The sequence below is a fragment of the Dromaius novaehollandiae genome, chromosome 2 (assembly GCF_036370855.1).
Source record: "Dromaius novaehollandiae isolate bDroNov1 chromosome 2, bDroNov1.hap1, whole genome shotgun sequence".
NCBI classification, from domain to species: domain Eukaryota; kingdom Metazoa; phylum Chordata; class Aves; order Casuariiformes; family Dromaiidae; genus Dromaius; species Dromaius novaehollandiae.
This window is the reverse complement of record NC_088099.1, coordinates 36,040,392-36,057,970: the sequence shown is the minus strand read 5'-3', so window position 1 is coordinate 36,057,970 and position 17,579 is coordinate 36,040,392. Positions and strand designations below refer to the sequence as shown.

General features: G+C 38.0%; 1 protein-coding gene across 4 annotated transcripts in view; it reads right to left on the bottom strand.

The window, feature by feature from the left end:
• RFTN1 (raftlin, lipid raft linker 1) overlaps positions 1–17,579 on the bottom strand; it is a 101,306-nt gene that overhangs the window by 32,374 nt on the left and 51,353 nt on the right. For all 4 annotated transcript variants that reach the window (XM_026103766.2, XM_064506235.1, XM_026103765.2 and 1 more), the window contains exon 4: positions 10,507–10,615. In XM_026103766.2, the coding sequence (XP_025959551.2) occupies positions 10,507–10,615 (109 nt within the window). The remainder of the gene's footprint in view (positions 1–10,506; positions 10,616–17,579) is intronic.

Here is a 17,579-nt window from a genome sequence, read left to right as displayed (position 1 = left end):
ACGTAAGGCAAAGTTTTATTGTTATCACTATATCTTGCTGCTCTTTGTTTAAAGGTCCTGTTTTTCTTCCCAAAATGAAAGGGAGCAGGACAGTCTGAGCTCAGGTAGCTCAAGAAATACACTGATAAGAAAGTCCACAAATATGATGGAGCTGGGTTATGGGCTACTACAGCCTGAATGCTGGCAGTTCCCTCTGAAGGCACTGGGAAAGAGTGAAGGGAGAGGAGATATGAAGCTTAGCTCTTGAATAAAGCGAACGTAACTGGTGTTGCCCCTGCAAAACTTGCTGAAGAAATGTACTTCTGCAAGTTCCACAAGTTCCACAGAAATTTAGGAGGATTACTTCACGTGCATAGGAACCTAAGTCAAGCCAGATGGGCAGCCTTCATAGACACTCCCAAAAGGCAAACAGGGACAAGCTCCTCTTGAAAGACCAGGGGAGATGTTCAGCAGTGCCTCCAAGGAAATTATCATGAGGGGGAACACAGATTCCTACTGCTATTGCTGTGCGTGTGGCCTAGATGACTGACTGCATCTTTAAAATACTAGTGCTGGACTCCTCACAAAAAACCTAAATGAAACCACAAGGAGTAACACAGTGTAACAGCTTCACTTCACCCAAAAACCTTTGGGGACATCGAGTAAAATTTTCTTGCGCATAATGAGACACTTGATTTTACCACTTTACTCAGAAAGAGGAGCTGCTAACATTTGAACTATAAAATACAAAAATCCAGCATCAAACCAGAAGCCCGAACCTCCATACCCCAACAGGTTGGGTACAGGACCTACATGGCTGCGCGGCACAGAAGGGCTGCTCCTACCTGCCACCCACAAAGCTCTCCGCAGCCGTGCAGGTTTTTGACCCTTTAGGCAGCTGATGCTGGTGCACACAGACAACCGCGTCTGATCCAGAATATCAGCCTTTGGGAAAAACAGCCGAGCAAATGAGGTATTTGGAAGCAGGAAGAAGGAAATACATGGGAGAAAGCAGGGGTAGAGTGGGGCTGAATGGCAAGAGCGTGGTTCAGAGAGGCTTGCGCAGGGCGCGATCCGGACTGAACAAATATCACAAGAAGTTGCCTTTATGTGCCAGTCTAGAGCACTAAAGGTAAAAGGTCCTTCTCTTCTGTTGAGGTACTAAACGAGAAGAAAAAAGCATAAAAAGCCGAAGAACTGCATTTCCACCATTTGCCACATGAGAATAAAGCTAAAATAAAAATGCCTTTACACTAGGCGACCCACAGTAATTTCAATTATTTTACTGATTTTTTTTATATTTTAAACATGTTACATACAAGTTGTTCTTTAGAGCTTGGGACTTTTTTAAAAAGGGAAATTCCAACAAGGTAATAAAAAAAATTCTTTGGTTCTTTCCCCGGATAGGAACAGAAACATCTTTAGTGCCTAACAAAGTGTTGCAGTGGATGATACAGACCACAGACAAAAGGGCAGGTCCCCACCACAAAAGATGGCATTGTTTAACAATAGAAACAGAACTTGACTCATTTATTTTAATCTGGGTAAATCCCTGAGTGGGTACATCTAAATCAGTTTATAAATGGCATGTATCAAATTGGACTTACACCAATTTAAAAATAGAATCTGTTTAAAGAAGGGGTAAAATTTCATGTATACGGAGGGCTGAGGCAGTTACAGAATTTAATAACATCTCTATAATTTGCTTGATTAGAAATTTGGCATTTTCCCTGAGGGGTAGAAATGACAGGTTTAGCCTTTGCTATCTGTGAAATAAATATCAAATCTCCCACTAATTCTGGTAGAAATAGGAACAAGCACTGTGTCAAACCCCTGATGTCACTACTTTAACTGAATTTTAGCTGGGGACACCAATGTTCACATTTCTTAACATTTGTGAAGTGTTATTGTTTATCTCATAAGTGACTGACCACTACTTTTGTACTGATTTGGAAAAAAAGGGACAAGCAGCAGCACAAAGCAGTGTCACTAACCATTCTGTTCACATAGCAAATTTGTGGCCCATGTTTTTAACCACTTCTGGTTCCCTTGAAGGCTTCCCATCTAATCAGAAAAGAGCTGACAGTCTAATTTAAAGATCTGAAAAACTAAACCTTGCAACAGTACAGCTGAATGATGAAATCCTCTTTTCTGAAAACTGCTTGTTTTTAAACTACAGGCATCACAACCACAGCAGAAGTTCAGGCATTACAGATTGCAAAGTCATTTTGAACAGGTATAGACAGGTTTTCTTTTCAAATCTATTTAGAATAAAGACACTTGGCACGTTCAATGTTCAGTCCAAGTTTTGTCTGTGATTCTGTGTTTATTGTTGCATTATGAGCTCCAAAATAATCTCCTATTTATAGTGAGCAGGATGGTAATACTTATAAATTCAGAAACTCCAAGGTATAGATACAGCACTGAACAGCATGATATACTTCTGCCAGCTCCTGTAATTGCTTGCAGTGCGATCGTGTGCATTACTCCCATGGGATGACACAGAGCGAGTCAATCACTTCCAGCAAGTTCAGGATATATCCCAACTACATCAATAAACATGGGAATTGCAGGAGAGCAATTTAATAATGAAAACCTCTCTCTTGGATAAGGATTTTCAAACAATTGATTTAATAAGACAAGTGTTATAAATTTCTCTTAACTCTTGGATGCCAGGAGCTGGAAGTTTTTGGCATCCATCCAGAGTAAAAGCAGTTTTACTACTGCCACCAGGACATTTGAGTATTGACACTTCCTGATAATCTGGATAAAAAATATCTTCAGAACTTAGTCATCAGGAGTGATCATTTTATTCAGAGGTTTGCTATATATTACATTTTCTTATACAAAAATGGTAGCAACCAACTAAAGGGGATTGTTACTAATATAAAGACAAATGAGAGAAATAATTTACAAAGAGCACACATAACAAAAATGCATTTGGAGCAAGGAAAAAATGTCATTGTCTACTGGTGACTAACAATTAGCTCTGTCATGAACTAAGTGAAAGAAGACTGCTACTTAGTCCAATGGCTGGGTTAATTTTGCTCAGAGCTTTCTAAAACTTCTTTAAACCAAGCCTGTGCTGTCTTAGCTAATAAAAGAAACACTTGTCAGTTGTTTTTAAAGACCAATGTTAGAAGCATCAGATCTCATAACATGCACCAGAAACAAGATCACTGTATTTTCCTACCTTCAAGATTCAAACAAATTTATTTTGACAACAGACGTAGCACCAGGGATCTTCAGGCGACGAACATTAACTTGTGGTTTGAGGAGAATACTACATATTGCATGCCAGAGAGAGGAATTGGAAAAGGCTGTTCTAGACTGCAGTTTTCCAACTGTATCCTCCGTCATTAATATTTAGTAGTACATGTTGCATCAACAAGGACTGAACATTCCCCCTTTAGTGTGCTCATTCTGAAAACAGATGTTTAAAATTAAGAGAGGCTTTTCGTTTGCCTCTGACGTTTTCTACGGGTCTGACATGCGCCTTCTTGAGAAGACAGCAACAGACAGCAAGAATTTATTGAATATTTTAAAACCAACTAAGCTTAACTAATGGTCTGAAGGAGGGTTTTAGTTATTTCGAGTAACTCAGAACCGTAACATCGGCATTGGCGTTTGGCATTTTTGCATCTCTAACACGAAGTTACAAGAAAACATAATTTTACTAATCAAACAACAAAGCAGCATCTGCTAAACAGTTCTCTACATTGTTACTTCGAAACTCTGTACCAGCATTTGCAGATGTTCAAACCCTGTAACCTTTCTCATTGCAATGCTTTGTCATTTAGGCCTTTACTTCCCATACATTTTTATCCTTTACCAGTTCATGCTGACCTATTTGATTCTGAATTTGAGAAGGATATTTCATGTTTATGCAACTATAAGTAAATATAGTTGTAGCTTTTAGAAAGTCAAATCCCACTCTGTATTCAGACTTTCAAATAATCAATTATTTTCAGTTTCAATTACATCAAAATAGACCATCTGGGATAAAACACCGGAGGAATGAGTGGAAAAATGTTAACATAATCCCAAACCACAGAGTCTTCCTTTAAACAGTGTTGTTGACAATCTTTACATTGAAACATCCAGCTGAAACCTTGTCCAGAATTTTGCAACCTAGGAACTTCGAGTAAGACTTTTAGCATGAAGTTGGTACATCCAAGACAAGACGGTGGAGTCCAAAAAATAACCCCCTAAAATAAAATCTAATCAATTTCTTGAACAAACAGATGCACGTTGACTTTCCACCTTTGCCGTGCATGGCCCAGTCAACAGAACCATTAATTGGACACTTTCAGCCCTTGTTGTATTTGCTGTAGAGCGTACCAAGGCACTGAAGAGGGAAAAGAAAGTGAGCTTTGCAGTTTTAAAACATGCTCGTTGGTAATACACTTTTCAAATGAGAGCTGAAAGCTACAAGCAGAACAGGGAATTGGTGCTGAAGCCAGAATCCACTGCAATACTGAATACAACGGCTATACTGAAAACAACAGACGACAGGCTCTTAACATACTGCTGCCAAGAGATATTAGGTTACAGCAAGTTGTATGTCTCCTGCTACCAGAGCCAAGAAGGGGACTAGAGTAACAACTGCATTACAAAATTCCTCACCAGCTTCCTTCATCTATCCAACCATTTCTTAGGGCAACACAAATGTACTAAATGCGTAGTGCAGGGCAGGCCAAGCATTTCTGTCCGTGTATCTCCGTAGACGACAGCTTTGGAAACCACGCTGGCTCTGTGGCCTCATGTACCATGATTCTTTTCAAATTTTTATCTTACCTGTTACTCCACAGAGTTAGCAAAGGGAGAACATTAGCAGACACAGGTCTCTCTACAGAGGTTTAGTGACTCTAGTAACTGCCCCAAAGCTATTGTAACATACCTGAGTCCTGCCACCCTTTCCCTAAGTGCTGAAAAACAATCCTGAACGTACCCACACGATCTAAGATTTACTCCTTAAAAACTGTTTTAGGCCTAGGATAAATGGCTGCACAGCAGCCATCCTATGCTCATCCAACCCAAAGCCTTGATATGCTGAACAGTGATCTGCAGGAGACTGTACAAACTACGACCCAAAACCTTGCTCTGGAGCACAGTCATTTCCACTGCAGTTTCAAAATGTAGGCAATGTGTGGCACACAAATCTTTTGGGAGAAACTCCTAAACTAATGAGTGAACATAAGAGGAAATGAAGATTTATAGAGATGTATGGCTGATGGCTGTATCTAACAACCATATTAGCTGGACAAACACAATTCAGCCTTCTCTGTAGAACATCAGAAAACATATTCCCTCATCTGTGATCAGCTATGACCAATGCTAATCAAAATTGACACATTGGTTTAGTGCATCTTTGTCCAAAACAACGGAAAAAAAAAAAGCAAAAGGTACTGGACAACGGGAATATTTTAGATGTTAAGAATTCAGTCTCAAACTTGCAGACTTAAAATTTAATTTGCTGGGAACACTTTATCTTTTTATAAAACAAAGTGTTTCTTTAAAAGTCACATTGTTTTGTCACACCCTCTGCTACTTGCAGCCAAAATTACAATTTGAATAATTTGCCCATACTTTGTTTTAGCACAGTATGAGATATTATCACATTTACTGTTATAAACAAAAGCAATTTTTCTTTTTTCCCACCAGACAGAAATGGTATCATTGAAAACATGGACTACATACTTTATAACATCTATTTTTATCCTGGTCAAGAGGATGAGCCGAAAAGCTGCTGGGGGCAAAGGATTATAAAAGCACAACCAGGCTCCCGGGAGAGTCCTGAAAATAGTTTTGCAATGTTCATGGAAGATGTATATCAACACCACTCTTACATGGCTTAGTCAAAAGAACACAAGTTGAAAGAAGCTTAACCAGGAACAGATGTTTCCCTTCACACCAGGCTATTTGAAATACAGTATATGCTATTTTTTTTTACCATTTCTTGTTATATATACACTTACAAAATGTTAACAAAATGCACTTTAATAAATATTATCACAGCAGATCACAAATAGCTGAACCACTGATGCTGAGTTTTAATTTTTGCTTCATGACCGTATCTATTCCTAAGATCCAAATACTTAAGCAACAATAAAATAGAGCTCTGCTCGCACTGAAAACATGCAGAAAACAAAGCAGTCAGCTAAGTGCTCAGAGATGGATTTCATATACAATGCACTAAAGAAATAAATGTTGTATTGTTCTTTTGCAAATGCCCATGAGAGTGAAGGTTTTGGGGTGGGATTTTTTTGGTTTAAGGATGGAAATGATTTGAGAAGAAGTTGAGATCACATCTAGATAAGTAATCCTTCTAGGTAATAAAGAATACTCTAAAGGAGTCATTTTCTACACACAGAACTAAATTCAAACTTTTTCATTTCAGGAATGATCCTGTGACCAATATTAAAGATCCATTTTTCCCCTATCTTTTACTGCCACCTGCTCTAACAGTGTAGCCTGCAGGAAATTCTATATAAAATACATGTTATTATGGACATATTTGTACTATGACACATTTCTAGTCTTCCACGTCTTTTTGCCCTTCCATAGTTGGAAGCTGAAGACAGTTTTAAAATTCAGAAGTTGGGAGTACAAAATCATTTAACATCACTTTCACATGCTATGTGGATATGTGAAAGTGCCTTATTTTGACCATATAAAACAAATGTTCATTCTGATGCTATTAAACATGTAGCAAGTAAGTTAAAAACCAAAACTGGGCTGAATCACTCCCCTGACTAGGAACATCTATGGAAAAGATCTAAAAAGCTCTGGATGTTTTGGAATTCATATCGGCATTTTACATCTATTTTATGGGAGAAACAGAGATCCTTCTAAGTACTCCAGCCTTGCTTCTACCCAGCAACTCAAAGAAGTTGCAGAATTAACTTTTCTTTGAGCAGCAATGCTAATACAAAAACTCCACCAATGAGAGCTGCAGCTGTTAAAGATGACTCTCCTGAGAAAGAGGCACATGAAGTAAGACAACAGTTATTTTGATAACAGTGAAATAGCTACAGATGAACGGAGGGGAAAAAATAGGAAGAGGGGAAGAAGTATCTTGATAGTTTGATAAAACTTAGATATGGAGTAACATGCAATGAGAGCCACCTTGGGTTGTCTGGATCTTATAGCAGTTCTTTACACAACTGCTTAGCCAGGCTCCTTTCTGCCATTTCCTACAAAGGAGGGAGGGCAGATAAAGGACAGGAGCAAGGAACCACTCAAAAAAACATTACCTTTCCAAATACGATGATTACACCCCACGGAGCTTTAAACGTCTCAGTAGTAACGTACATTAATTAGCAACTCCTTACAAAGTCGGCCTTCCTTTCAAAACAGTCCAATTTCCTCCTCACCCTTTAATTTGCAGTAACTTGCCTTTGTACCAGGAAGAACTGAACGGTCACTGTTTCAGATGCCAACTTTAGAATAAGTAAATTGGTACAGTTTGCTTGCAATGTGTTTGGCTGGCATATTCCTTCCTGGAGACCCACTCAGTTAAGTCTGAGAGGTACCATCACTTCCTTAGCCCAGCAATGTTATTAGGAGAAAATAAATGACAACCAATTTATGGGCAAAGTCGCTACATCTGCAGGATTCAAAATTATGTCTAGGCTAATCTGGACTATGTAAATTGTGCAGAGGACCACTTAGCAGAGTGACATGTTATTGGTAGCTCTTGACCTGGTTCTGGAGATGGCCCATGTATGTTCACTGAAGTTCCCCAATGCTATGAATACATGGAACAGCAATGAGCAGATTAGAGAAACTCTGTCTCATAAGACAGATTTAGCTACAAGATAAGCATTATACATGTGTTTTAACACAGGAATCATATTTCAAGCTGAAATGGTCCACTTTTGAAAGCATACAACCCATTTTCCATCTGTATGGCCTTCAGTTTGTTGGAAATTAGTCTCATTTCTGAGTCATGTAAAGTAAGGACAAAGCAGCAGGGAAAGGTCCCTCTCTAGTCACAAACACAGAGGGAAGATGACGGCATTTGGGTTTCAGTTAAGAAACAGGATTTTTAAACCACACTTTTCTCTGCTTATCGTACTTCCCTAGGGAAGGAGAATGAGTCCACAGGGACAAGAAACATGAAAAATGTACTTCCTAAATTTTAACAAGTCAGGACTGGGCAGAAATGGTACAGAAACTATCCTCCACTTCCGAACTGTTCATTAACATCCCAAAGACATGAACATAAGAATAAAAGTCTTCTGCTTGTTACAGTAATTCTACAGAATGTAACTCAGATTGATGTGAAAATCAAAGGTCATGAGAAACATATTTGGCATTCACATATGCTACATATCCAAAATAACTCTTTCCTTGGGATATCAGTCTGGCTTCTCCTTTCCTTACTTGTCTCAGCAGAATCAGGAGAACATTTTCAGATGAGAAGATAACAGAATACACAGAAACAGAGAGCAACTAAGGAAGTAATTAAAGGCTATCCTATTTTACACGAGACACAAATCAAAATACAAACTCTTAGAAGGAACATTTATGAGTTGCAACCACTTCAGAATCACCTCAGCCACAGTGATTAGAAGTTCAGAAGTTTAGCTTCACTCATTAAAAAGCAGAGGAGCAGATCTTTAATCTCTGTGTGTTTTGCCTGAGAGCAAAAGAAAGGAGTGCTAAAACCAACACAGCATCAGTGTACATATGCAGTGGCTAGGTTATTTCTTCCTTTGCCAGAGAGCTATGTAACAAATAAATCACGAAATTGAATGAGCTCTTCAGGACATGCTGAGCAGCAAAGCCATTCCCAAAACTAGAACCACGTTGATATGAATGAACAAACAGCACACAGTTACGTAAATATGATTTTAAGGTACAGGAAAAGCAATGTTTTATCTCCAATACTTAACCGTCTCCTGTCTTCCACGGCTCTTGCCACAGTCAGAAACCATAACAGTAGCCAAAATGTACAGAAAAGAGTAGACAATTTGGACAGAGGCCCCAAGCACAGAAGGTTCTCAACAACAGAATACAGATTTGAGTGAAGGGCCTTCTCTGGCATTTTTTAAATGTTTTATAATCAAACTAGTTTTCTGGCAATTTGTTTCTCTAGGAGAAATAACTTCTTTGTTTCTACTTTATTACTCTTAAACATTTATACATAGCTACAGAAGAGGAAAAAGTGATCACCTATACTGTATGGCACTGCAAATTGTTTTGTGTTTGCCAGGAGCAAGCAGTTAATATTCAATATGACACACAGCATTTGCAGTGCAGCAAAAAGTCAACGGAAAAAAGAAGTTATGAAAATTGTATCCTTGTTCAAACTCCACATTAATGATACTTGCTCAGCAGACCATAATAAAACTAGTAATATTAATTTTCTCAGGGTAGGGGATGTTTTTCTAGCAAATTCACAGTTGGAGAAAATTTTGACTTGTCAGTTTATTTTGAAAATATGGGTGTCCTACCTGATATCTTTCTAAAAATACAGTAAATTGCAACATAGTAAGATGGTAAACCTGTAAATCGGTAAGATGGTAAAAGCCTTTCTAATGAAAAGGTCCATGATCAAGTGTTTGATTACTCAATTACAATACACTATTAACTTCAACTGTATTCCACAGTTTGAAAAGAATTATAGGGTTGTTCTTTTTTGAAAGTGAGCAATTGCCTTAACAACTTTTTGTTCCTACTTTCCCTGAAGAACTTCCCTTATTTTTCATTTTGTTTGTAAACATGTTTTATTTGCCCTTAAAAGCAATGGACATTTTTTGTTGCTCTGACAAATTAGTTAATATGACAATTAATTCCTACTCCCAAACAAATCCTGTTTCCTGAGTTAGATTTACATAAAAGTATTGAAACTTTCACAGTGTCTTTAATCAGATCTAGACAGTAACACTGCACACACTTGACAGCAACAGCTTCAAAGAACTTCAAATTCCTCTACATCAAGTAACATCTGAGGATGAGTGACATTCTCATACGGAGAAACAGTAAATATAAATTTTTAGCTATTAAAATTTAAAGGATTATATTTCAAAAAGGCACCTTTATAACCCAATAATCCAATGGCTTCTACCAACAGAAATATTTCTATGTCTAGAAAAGCATTCTAAAGAGTCTCAGAATTGAATGTTTATGGAAATAGGTTGACTCTTGGATCATCATTTTGTTTCATGTTAGCCATACTCTCTCTGAAGATACAAATGCAAAGAAATCTTCTATTAGAATGATGTAAAATCTTAACACTAGCTGTGACAGATAAGCTCAAAGAACTGAAGAACCAAATTAAACATCTGGAAACTCATACACAAGCATTACTCCAGTTTTACGTAAGTGTGAATAGATTGAAATAATCCAAGATAGTGTGAGAATAGAAGTGTAATAACAATAAACCCAAGAAACAACAGTCTGATGCAGATTCAAACTATCCATGTACACATGTTCCTATTGACAGACTGACAAAACTAGCAGCAGTAATTATAGTGCAAATAAAAGCATATTGTATTTTTAAGTTGCTTTTTTACTCACTTTCTTAATAAAATCGGGTATCTCCTTTTTGTCTGAAAGCTGATTTAAAGATGAGCAGCACTCTACCTCCAAGATATATCCTTCACTATGGACATCACCTTTTGGAGATCTGAAGAGACAGAACAAAAAAACAGTTTCTGATGTTAAAATTGGATACCCAGGAATCCTCTTTATAAATATTTCTCATGTTCAACCAAAATTTTGGTTCCATCACATTCACTCCATTGAGTTCAACACAATCCTGACAACCTACTGTGTCTCACCAATTTCCTAGGGAAGGAAATCACATCAATGATTGCTGTGGAATACCACGGGGACTCCCAAATTTCTTTATTTGTCCAAGACACACTTTGCCTATCCAGCATCTATGGCCAACACCATGGAGATGCATAAGTGCATGTAACTCAGAATATGTGGAAAGCAGGTTCCAATACAACCGACTGACAGATGCTTTTGGCCCAACAGAGCAGCCTAAAAGACCTGCTTTCTTATACAGAAAGTAAGTCGCTTATTCCATTATAAGTGAGAGAAGTGACTAATCTAAAAGATGTAGAATGTGTTTTATGGGCAGTAACTAAAGAAATCTTCTCATCTATCATCATTCTGAAGTCAATATTTAAAAATTAGGGGGCTTATCTACGTAGTCTGTCTTTCAGTCTTACCTTATCCTTTATTGTTGAGAAATACAAAGTTATGTCTGCAATTCCTTCCCTTTTAGAAGACGCTGACTCCTTGACTAACTCAAAGCATGTGGTATCTGCCATATATATTGCTGAACAAAGAAGAGTGCTGTGAAACCATGATGTTGGTCAAAACACGCCACAGGCAAGTTTGAAAGTTATTCTGAATGATTTTGAGAAACAGTCCATAGGCTTGCACTGCAAAGCAGTGCTACAGAAGGCGGTTTTGACCCCCTCCAGGCTCCCATGCAAGGAAATTACTATGCTTGATCAATATGGGAAATCTAGAGAAACATTCGTTTTACGAGTTCCTTAGGAAAACACATAGAAGAACATGTGAAAATAAAAGTTAGCCTATAATTCTTGGGAAAAGTAATGAAGTAGTTATGTTACCATCCTATATGGAGCATCAAAAGGTATCATTTCAAGTAAAGCACTAATCCTGGCCAACAGTCACTTGATGTATTGAGTACGTGCCAGGCAGGAAAAAAGGTGCGAAACATAAGTTTGAACCGAGACTCAGCTGAGGAAGCAGCGAAACAATAGAACAAGGGTTTTGCAGCCCATGCCTGCAAAACATTTCTGTGCAAAAAACAGACTGTTCTGAGCACTGAGATCGCATGACACGTAAAACACGCATCAGCTACCGACGGTCCCAGGGGCTTTCCCGAGGCACTAGCAGTTACTCAGAACCATGAGATGCGTAGGCTGCCAAGTACGAACTGGAAGTGTGTTTCCTAGGCAATACTGCAGAAATTTTCTAAGGGTATCACATGACAGTGTATTTTGTACTTGATCCTCCCACCTCCAAACAGGCAATATATCCACTTCATTTCTTATATCTCACTTATATCTGGGATATACAGTACCATTTTGCAGACTAAGAATTGTTCAGGAACACTGCGGCCCTATTTCTACTTGTTTTCCCTTGCTTTTTAGGTTCTCATAAATTGTGGTCCTTTTCTTTTCTTGACTCTGAATAATGAATCATAACAAAACACGAGGTCCCTGGAAACTCTCCAAACATCTTTCCAGGATTTACAGAAATCATTACTGAGGGGCAAAAAGCATCCCACTACAACCTCTGTAATAGGAGTACAGAGATTCATCTAAGCAGCTAAAAACAAGTTGTTGTGGAGAAAGAAAAAAATAATTTTATGAGGGATAGCACATGAGATGCAGGCAACCACGTTTAATCTTCTAGGTAAAATCCTAGATATGATAATCTATTCTGTGCAGATCTTCCATCACAGATTAACTACTCTTCAGTAAGGTAGAAATACACTTAAGAAAGTCTCCCTCCTAGAGTACATAGTGTTATACCTACTTTTTTTCCTAAAATCTGAGCAGTACTAATTGGAAGTATAGCCCTGAGATTATCTAACCATACTCCAGGTAGAATTAAGTATGAGCTAGGGCTCTCTAATGCTCTATCAGCCAATAAGCCATCGAAACAGATACTTGATATTGCAATGCAAAGTCCGTACAACATCAAATGGAGCAAACACAATTTTCCAGTGCTTCAGTTCTTATATTATTACAAACCAGGAGTGGGTTACTAAGAACAGGTAGTATGAAACCAAGCCCTTTTTAGATAACTAATCCCATTTTTTCAGACACAACACTGAGCCTTTAAAATCATGAGGACCAAAGGTCTCCCAAATCTTCCACTGATAATTCAGCCAGCTTCTTCACTGGGGAAAACCAACTCAGCACCATGCCAGGCTGGCTGAGGAAGTGATACTCCCAGCTCCAGAGATCCTGATATAATACCGTTTAGATTCAAAGTTACGATATCAGATCACAAAAATGAAGTATGTGCCATGCTATCCATGCTTATTTAAAGTGAGGCCCATTAACAGGAAAAATGGAACATATCCAGAGGCAAAATCCTTCTTGTGTCCACTCTTCTGCCAAAGTCTGCTCTTCACATAGTGGTCAGACACAGTCCCCATGCAAATGGCACTGTTTTTAAATACTTTTTATTAGCAAACATAAAATATTACTGTTCCAGTTGCTCCAAAAGAACAAATACTGTATTTTCAGATTTAAAACCACTGGTAATCTGTAAAAACAAACTCTTTCTGAGCTATCATGCTAAGGTTGATACATACATATTAGTAAGAGGGAAGTTTACCCTTGAACCACTCTCTCCCAATTCCATTCCTTCACCTCAGCAGCTCCCCGGACTCTGATTTTGTGCAGTTTATCTGAAGACCTACTTCCATATTCATATTCTTTTGAAGGAATGAGTTATTTGAGATACAGATTGTATGCATAAAAATATAGTAAATCTCACTGGAACCGGTTAAAACGACCTGTTTATTTTTTTCCCCTTTAACAAGCACTTAACTTGAAATGTTCCTCCTGCTTGTAAATATTTAAAAGAACAGAAGATAGTGAATTATTCCTAGAAGAGTCTGAGGGCTACCTCTGTCCTTGGCTCATGAAAGTAATTGTTTCAAATATCACTGCAGTCTGCTACGAACGTTATTTTATAGAACATGTATAACATCCGGCTAAAGGCCATAAAATCTTTAGTTAGCCTCAAATAGAAGTACTGTATATTACCAAAAGCTATTTTTCCATGCTTTCAAGTAAAATATGTTCACATATGTTAAATGCAGGTCTTTGTCTATATTGGTAGTTTTTATCTCTTTAGGAAAAACTCAGAGCCATCTGTCAAAAACAAAACAAAAGCCATAGCTTTCCACATAAAAGTAATAAATGGTACTAGATTTTATAGACCACAGAAATAATTTTCTGAGCTCATCCAGGTGGGCAAGAAATTCTTTCCAGCCTCTATGCAATACACAGTGCATTTCATTTAAGAATCATAAAGCATTTCATAAATATCTTAAAACTCTCTCATTATGCTTTTTGAGTTTTATTAGTATATCCATATTAGAAGTAGCTAAATTAGGTACAGGTAAGTCCTAAAGTGAGCAGAAATTATTATATTATTGGTTTTATTAAATTAATGGCTCTACTTTCAGGACTACTTTCATTAGAGACTGTGAATTAGGACCCCCAAACCAGGCACACCTATTATGATCACACATGTCAGAGGAAATGTGAAAGCCAAGCCTCCTGCAGGCTAAAAGCAGGTCTCCTGATTTCAGTCTTGTCCTGTAGCCCCTACCCTTGCATACCCTTCTTTTCTTATGATGGAGGATTGATGTTGATCACATGAGAAATAACCCAATAATCCACACGCTGAAGTCTCTTAATGATTTTATAGCATGAGAAGTTACTGGGTGTTCAATGTATAAAATACTTCAAAATTAAAGCAATGGTTTTAATTAAAATTCATTTCCATCTTCCTATCATAAAATATTTCTCAATAGAAAGAGAAACGCTGAGATTAGTTTATCAGTTTATATAAGCCTCAATAATTTGAAAGATTTTCCTTTTCTCCTTCATGCACACTTAGCAATAAAGTATCTCCCGGAGTTTTCCTATACCCTAGGCTGGAAAACTGAACCTTCCTCCCTCTAGTGTCTCCAAACAATTGATTTTATTGCTTCATTCTCCTAATAAAAAATCCCTGAGTTAATTAAAAAAGGCTCTGCTCTGAAAGAAGCACACCTGGATGCAGCAGTGCTGTATAGTGCTTAGGAGCTCAGACTAACAGGAGAAGCTAGTATGCAATGACATGGGCTTTTTACTCTTTCAAATGGATTTGATGATACTCGTGAGGGCAGGGAGCTCTGCTGCCCCATGATACCAGCAGAGGATGACCCCTGACTAATCACAGACCTGCAGTTCTCACCATATCTCATCCTCCCTGGGCTTCTATTTATCTTTCTTCCTTTTTTATATCTTCTTATTTGTTCTCCTTTATTGATTTTACAAAAAAAAGGGTTTTCTGTAACTGCAGGCACCCTCAGTGACTAACATGGGGAATCTTCAGCCTGGGAGGGCAAATAGCTGAGAGGGAGGTCATGTCACCCTGGCACCGTTCAGAGCAAGTACCCTAAAGCGTTACTGGTATAGAAAGGCTGAGGACCACCGACCTAAAAGAACGGGATCCTGAATCCTAATTAGGGCCTCTAGTGCCACTAAAGGAGAAGAAAATACATAAAATAAATAAGATTTTCAGTTATAATTGGAAGTCCACTGGCCAAAAATATTTTACGATTGTTGTTTCAGTAGGCTGTCATTTCCTGTACAGCTGTTTGCAGTTAAGCACCATTTCATGGTAGATAAACCATTACCAGCTGCACAGTACCAGTAACTTGGACACTAACTATTACAGCTGACAATTTAGTGTCGTCCAGCAAACTGGAATTCCAATCCTTTTCAGACATAAAAGGGAAAAAAAGGAGCCAATATTTGGCCTTAGTTTTCCAAGATCTCCATATCCATGAATTCTAAAAGCCAAAAGTACACATGTAAACTGAGGATACACTGTAAAATAATGATTATTTGATTAAAATTACATTAGAAGTCTAGTTCTGAGAAAATAATGTTTTCCATCACACAGAAATAATTTAATAACAGAAAAGCTTCTGTTTCAAAATAAAACTGTACATTTATAATCTGTATTAAGTAAAAATAAACACACATCAAGAGGCTTAACATAACCAGATACATTGGTATAATTCTACGTTAAAAAAACTGGCACATCTCTCTTAACTGAAAGAACTGAGCACTTAAAGATCCCACAAATTTTATGATGCCCACCCAGCAAACACACAGATTTTTATAATTCACTGATTTGTTATCTTAACTTTATTTTCTAAGAATTTTCTTTAGTAGGAATCTTCTTATATAGGAAGCTTTATCAGTAGAATAAATTTTACCTGACAGTAAAATTCATAAATTTTTTTTAATGACAACATAAGAGTTTCTTAAGAAAAATTTAGGCATGTATGGATACATAGGCTTCTTTTAATGTGCAATATTTATAATTTTGAGAACACTGGTGAAAGAACATTTATTTTCGGTCAATGTCAAAAGCTGTTGTGCGGAAATATGTATTTCTTTGAACTTGAAACAAACAACAAGATTTAAAAACTCTGGCCATTGTCCCTTGAGCTAAAGGAAGATATCTGTTGATTCTCAGGTATGGAATAAATATTATTCTTCCAGCAAGCTGAAATGAGCCTGCTGAGAGCAACAACATGAACTACACACGCACACAAAATGTGTTTGATCCTAATGCTCATGAAGGCAGGGTCAGAGATTTGCCATCCTCCAGCCTAAATCTTACATGAAAATCAAATACATATCACAGACAAGCATACACATTTAAGTTAAAAACATATTGTATCCAGTGCAAAGTATCTGTTTTCTCCAACTTAGGCAAGCACAGGAGCACTGGGGGAGACAATCAATAATTCTTGCCAGTCTGTACTATTTTGAAACACCTTAGCCTGAAGTTCCCATATTTCTGCAGAGATCTTTTGTAATGTGCTACAGGGCACATGAAGGAGAGGAAGGGGGCTGGGAACAACCAGTATGGATTTAGCAAGAGTAAAACATACCTGACCAACCTGATTGCCTTTGACAATAAAATGATTGGATTTGGGGGTGAGGAGAGGGCAGTGGTGTCACTCCTGGTGACTTTAGCAAGGCAGTTTGACACCGGCTCCCACCATATTCTTGTATCCAAGTTAGGACACCGGAGTCTGGATGGGTGGACAACTAGGGGATAAAAAACTGGTTGCATGGTTGGGCTCAGAGGTTGTGGTTAATGAGTTGCGCTCTGCCTGGAGGCCACTAGCAAGTAGGAGTACTGCAGAGACCTATCGTGGGACCTGTTGTGTTTAACATCTTTATCGATGAGGCGGAGGAGGCAAGGGGTTGCACCCTTGTCAAGTGAGCAGATGACACCAGAGCAGAGGATGCAGTCGATGGGGGTGTGCGCGCCGAGGTCACTGCGCGTGTGTCACAAGGAGTGACGTGCCCCTGAAAATTAAATGTGGCATGGAAAACATCTGCGTGGAAAAATGAGGAAATATCCAAGAAACCTCAAGGACAGGCTCGCCAGATAAAAGCGTTTGTCACGGCTCAGGGCTCTATCAACTAAATTCTACATAAGGTCAGAGCTTGAACGCCCTGTTCCAAGTAGCTATCGAGAAAGTTTGAAGAGAAAAAGTATTTTCTGGGCTAGAAGGTGTTTCTGAAACAGTTAAGAATCAGAAATTTGATGAATTGTCTAAAAGGTTCTAGAAACATTTTCCTTTACCTTCAGAAGGCAAAATTTCAGTTACCAAATATGCAAATCTAAACGTTAGAGCACCAACACATGATTTCATAATGGAAAATGTTTACAGAGGCTGCTGCTTCATCCTACTGTGTCTATTCATCCTTCATAAATTCCTTGGAATAACATAGTTTTCCTTCCTTCCATGGAAAAAGAATCTATTCATTACTATTAAAAAGGGA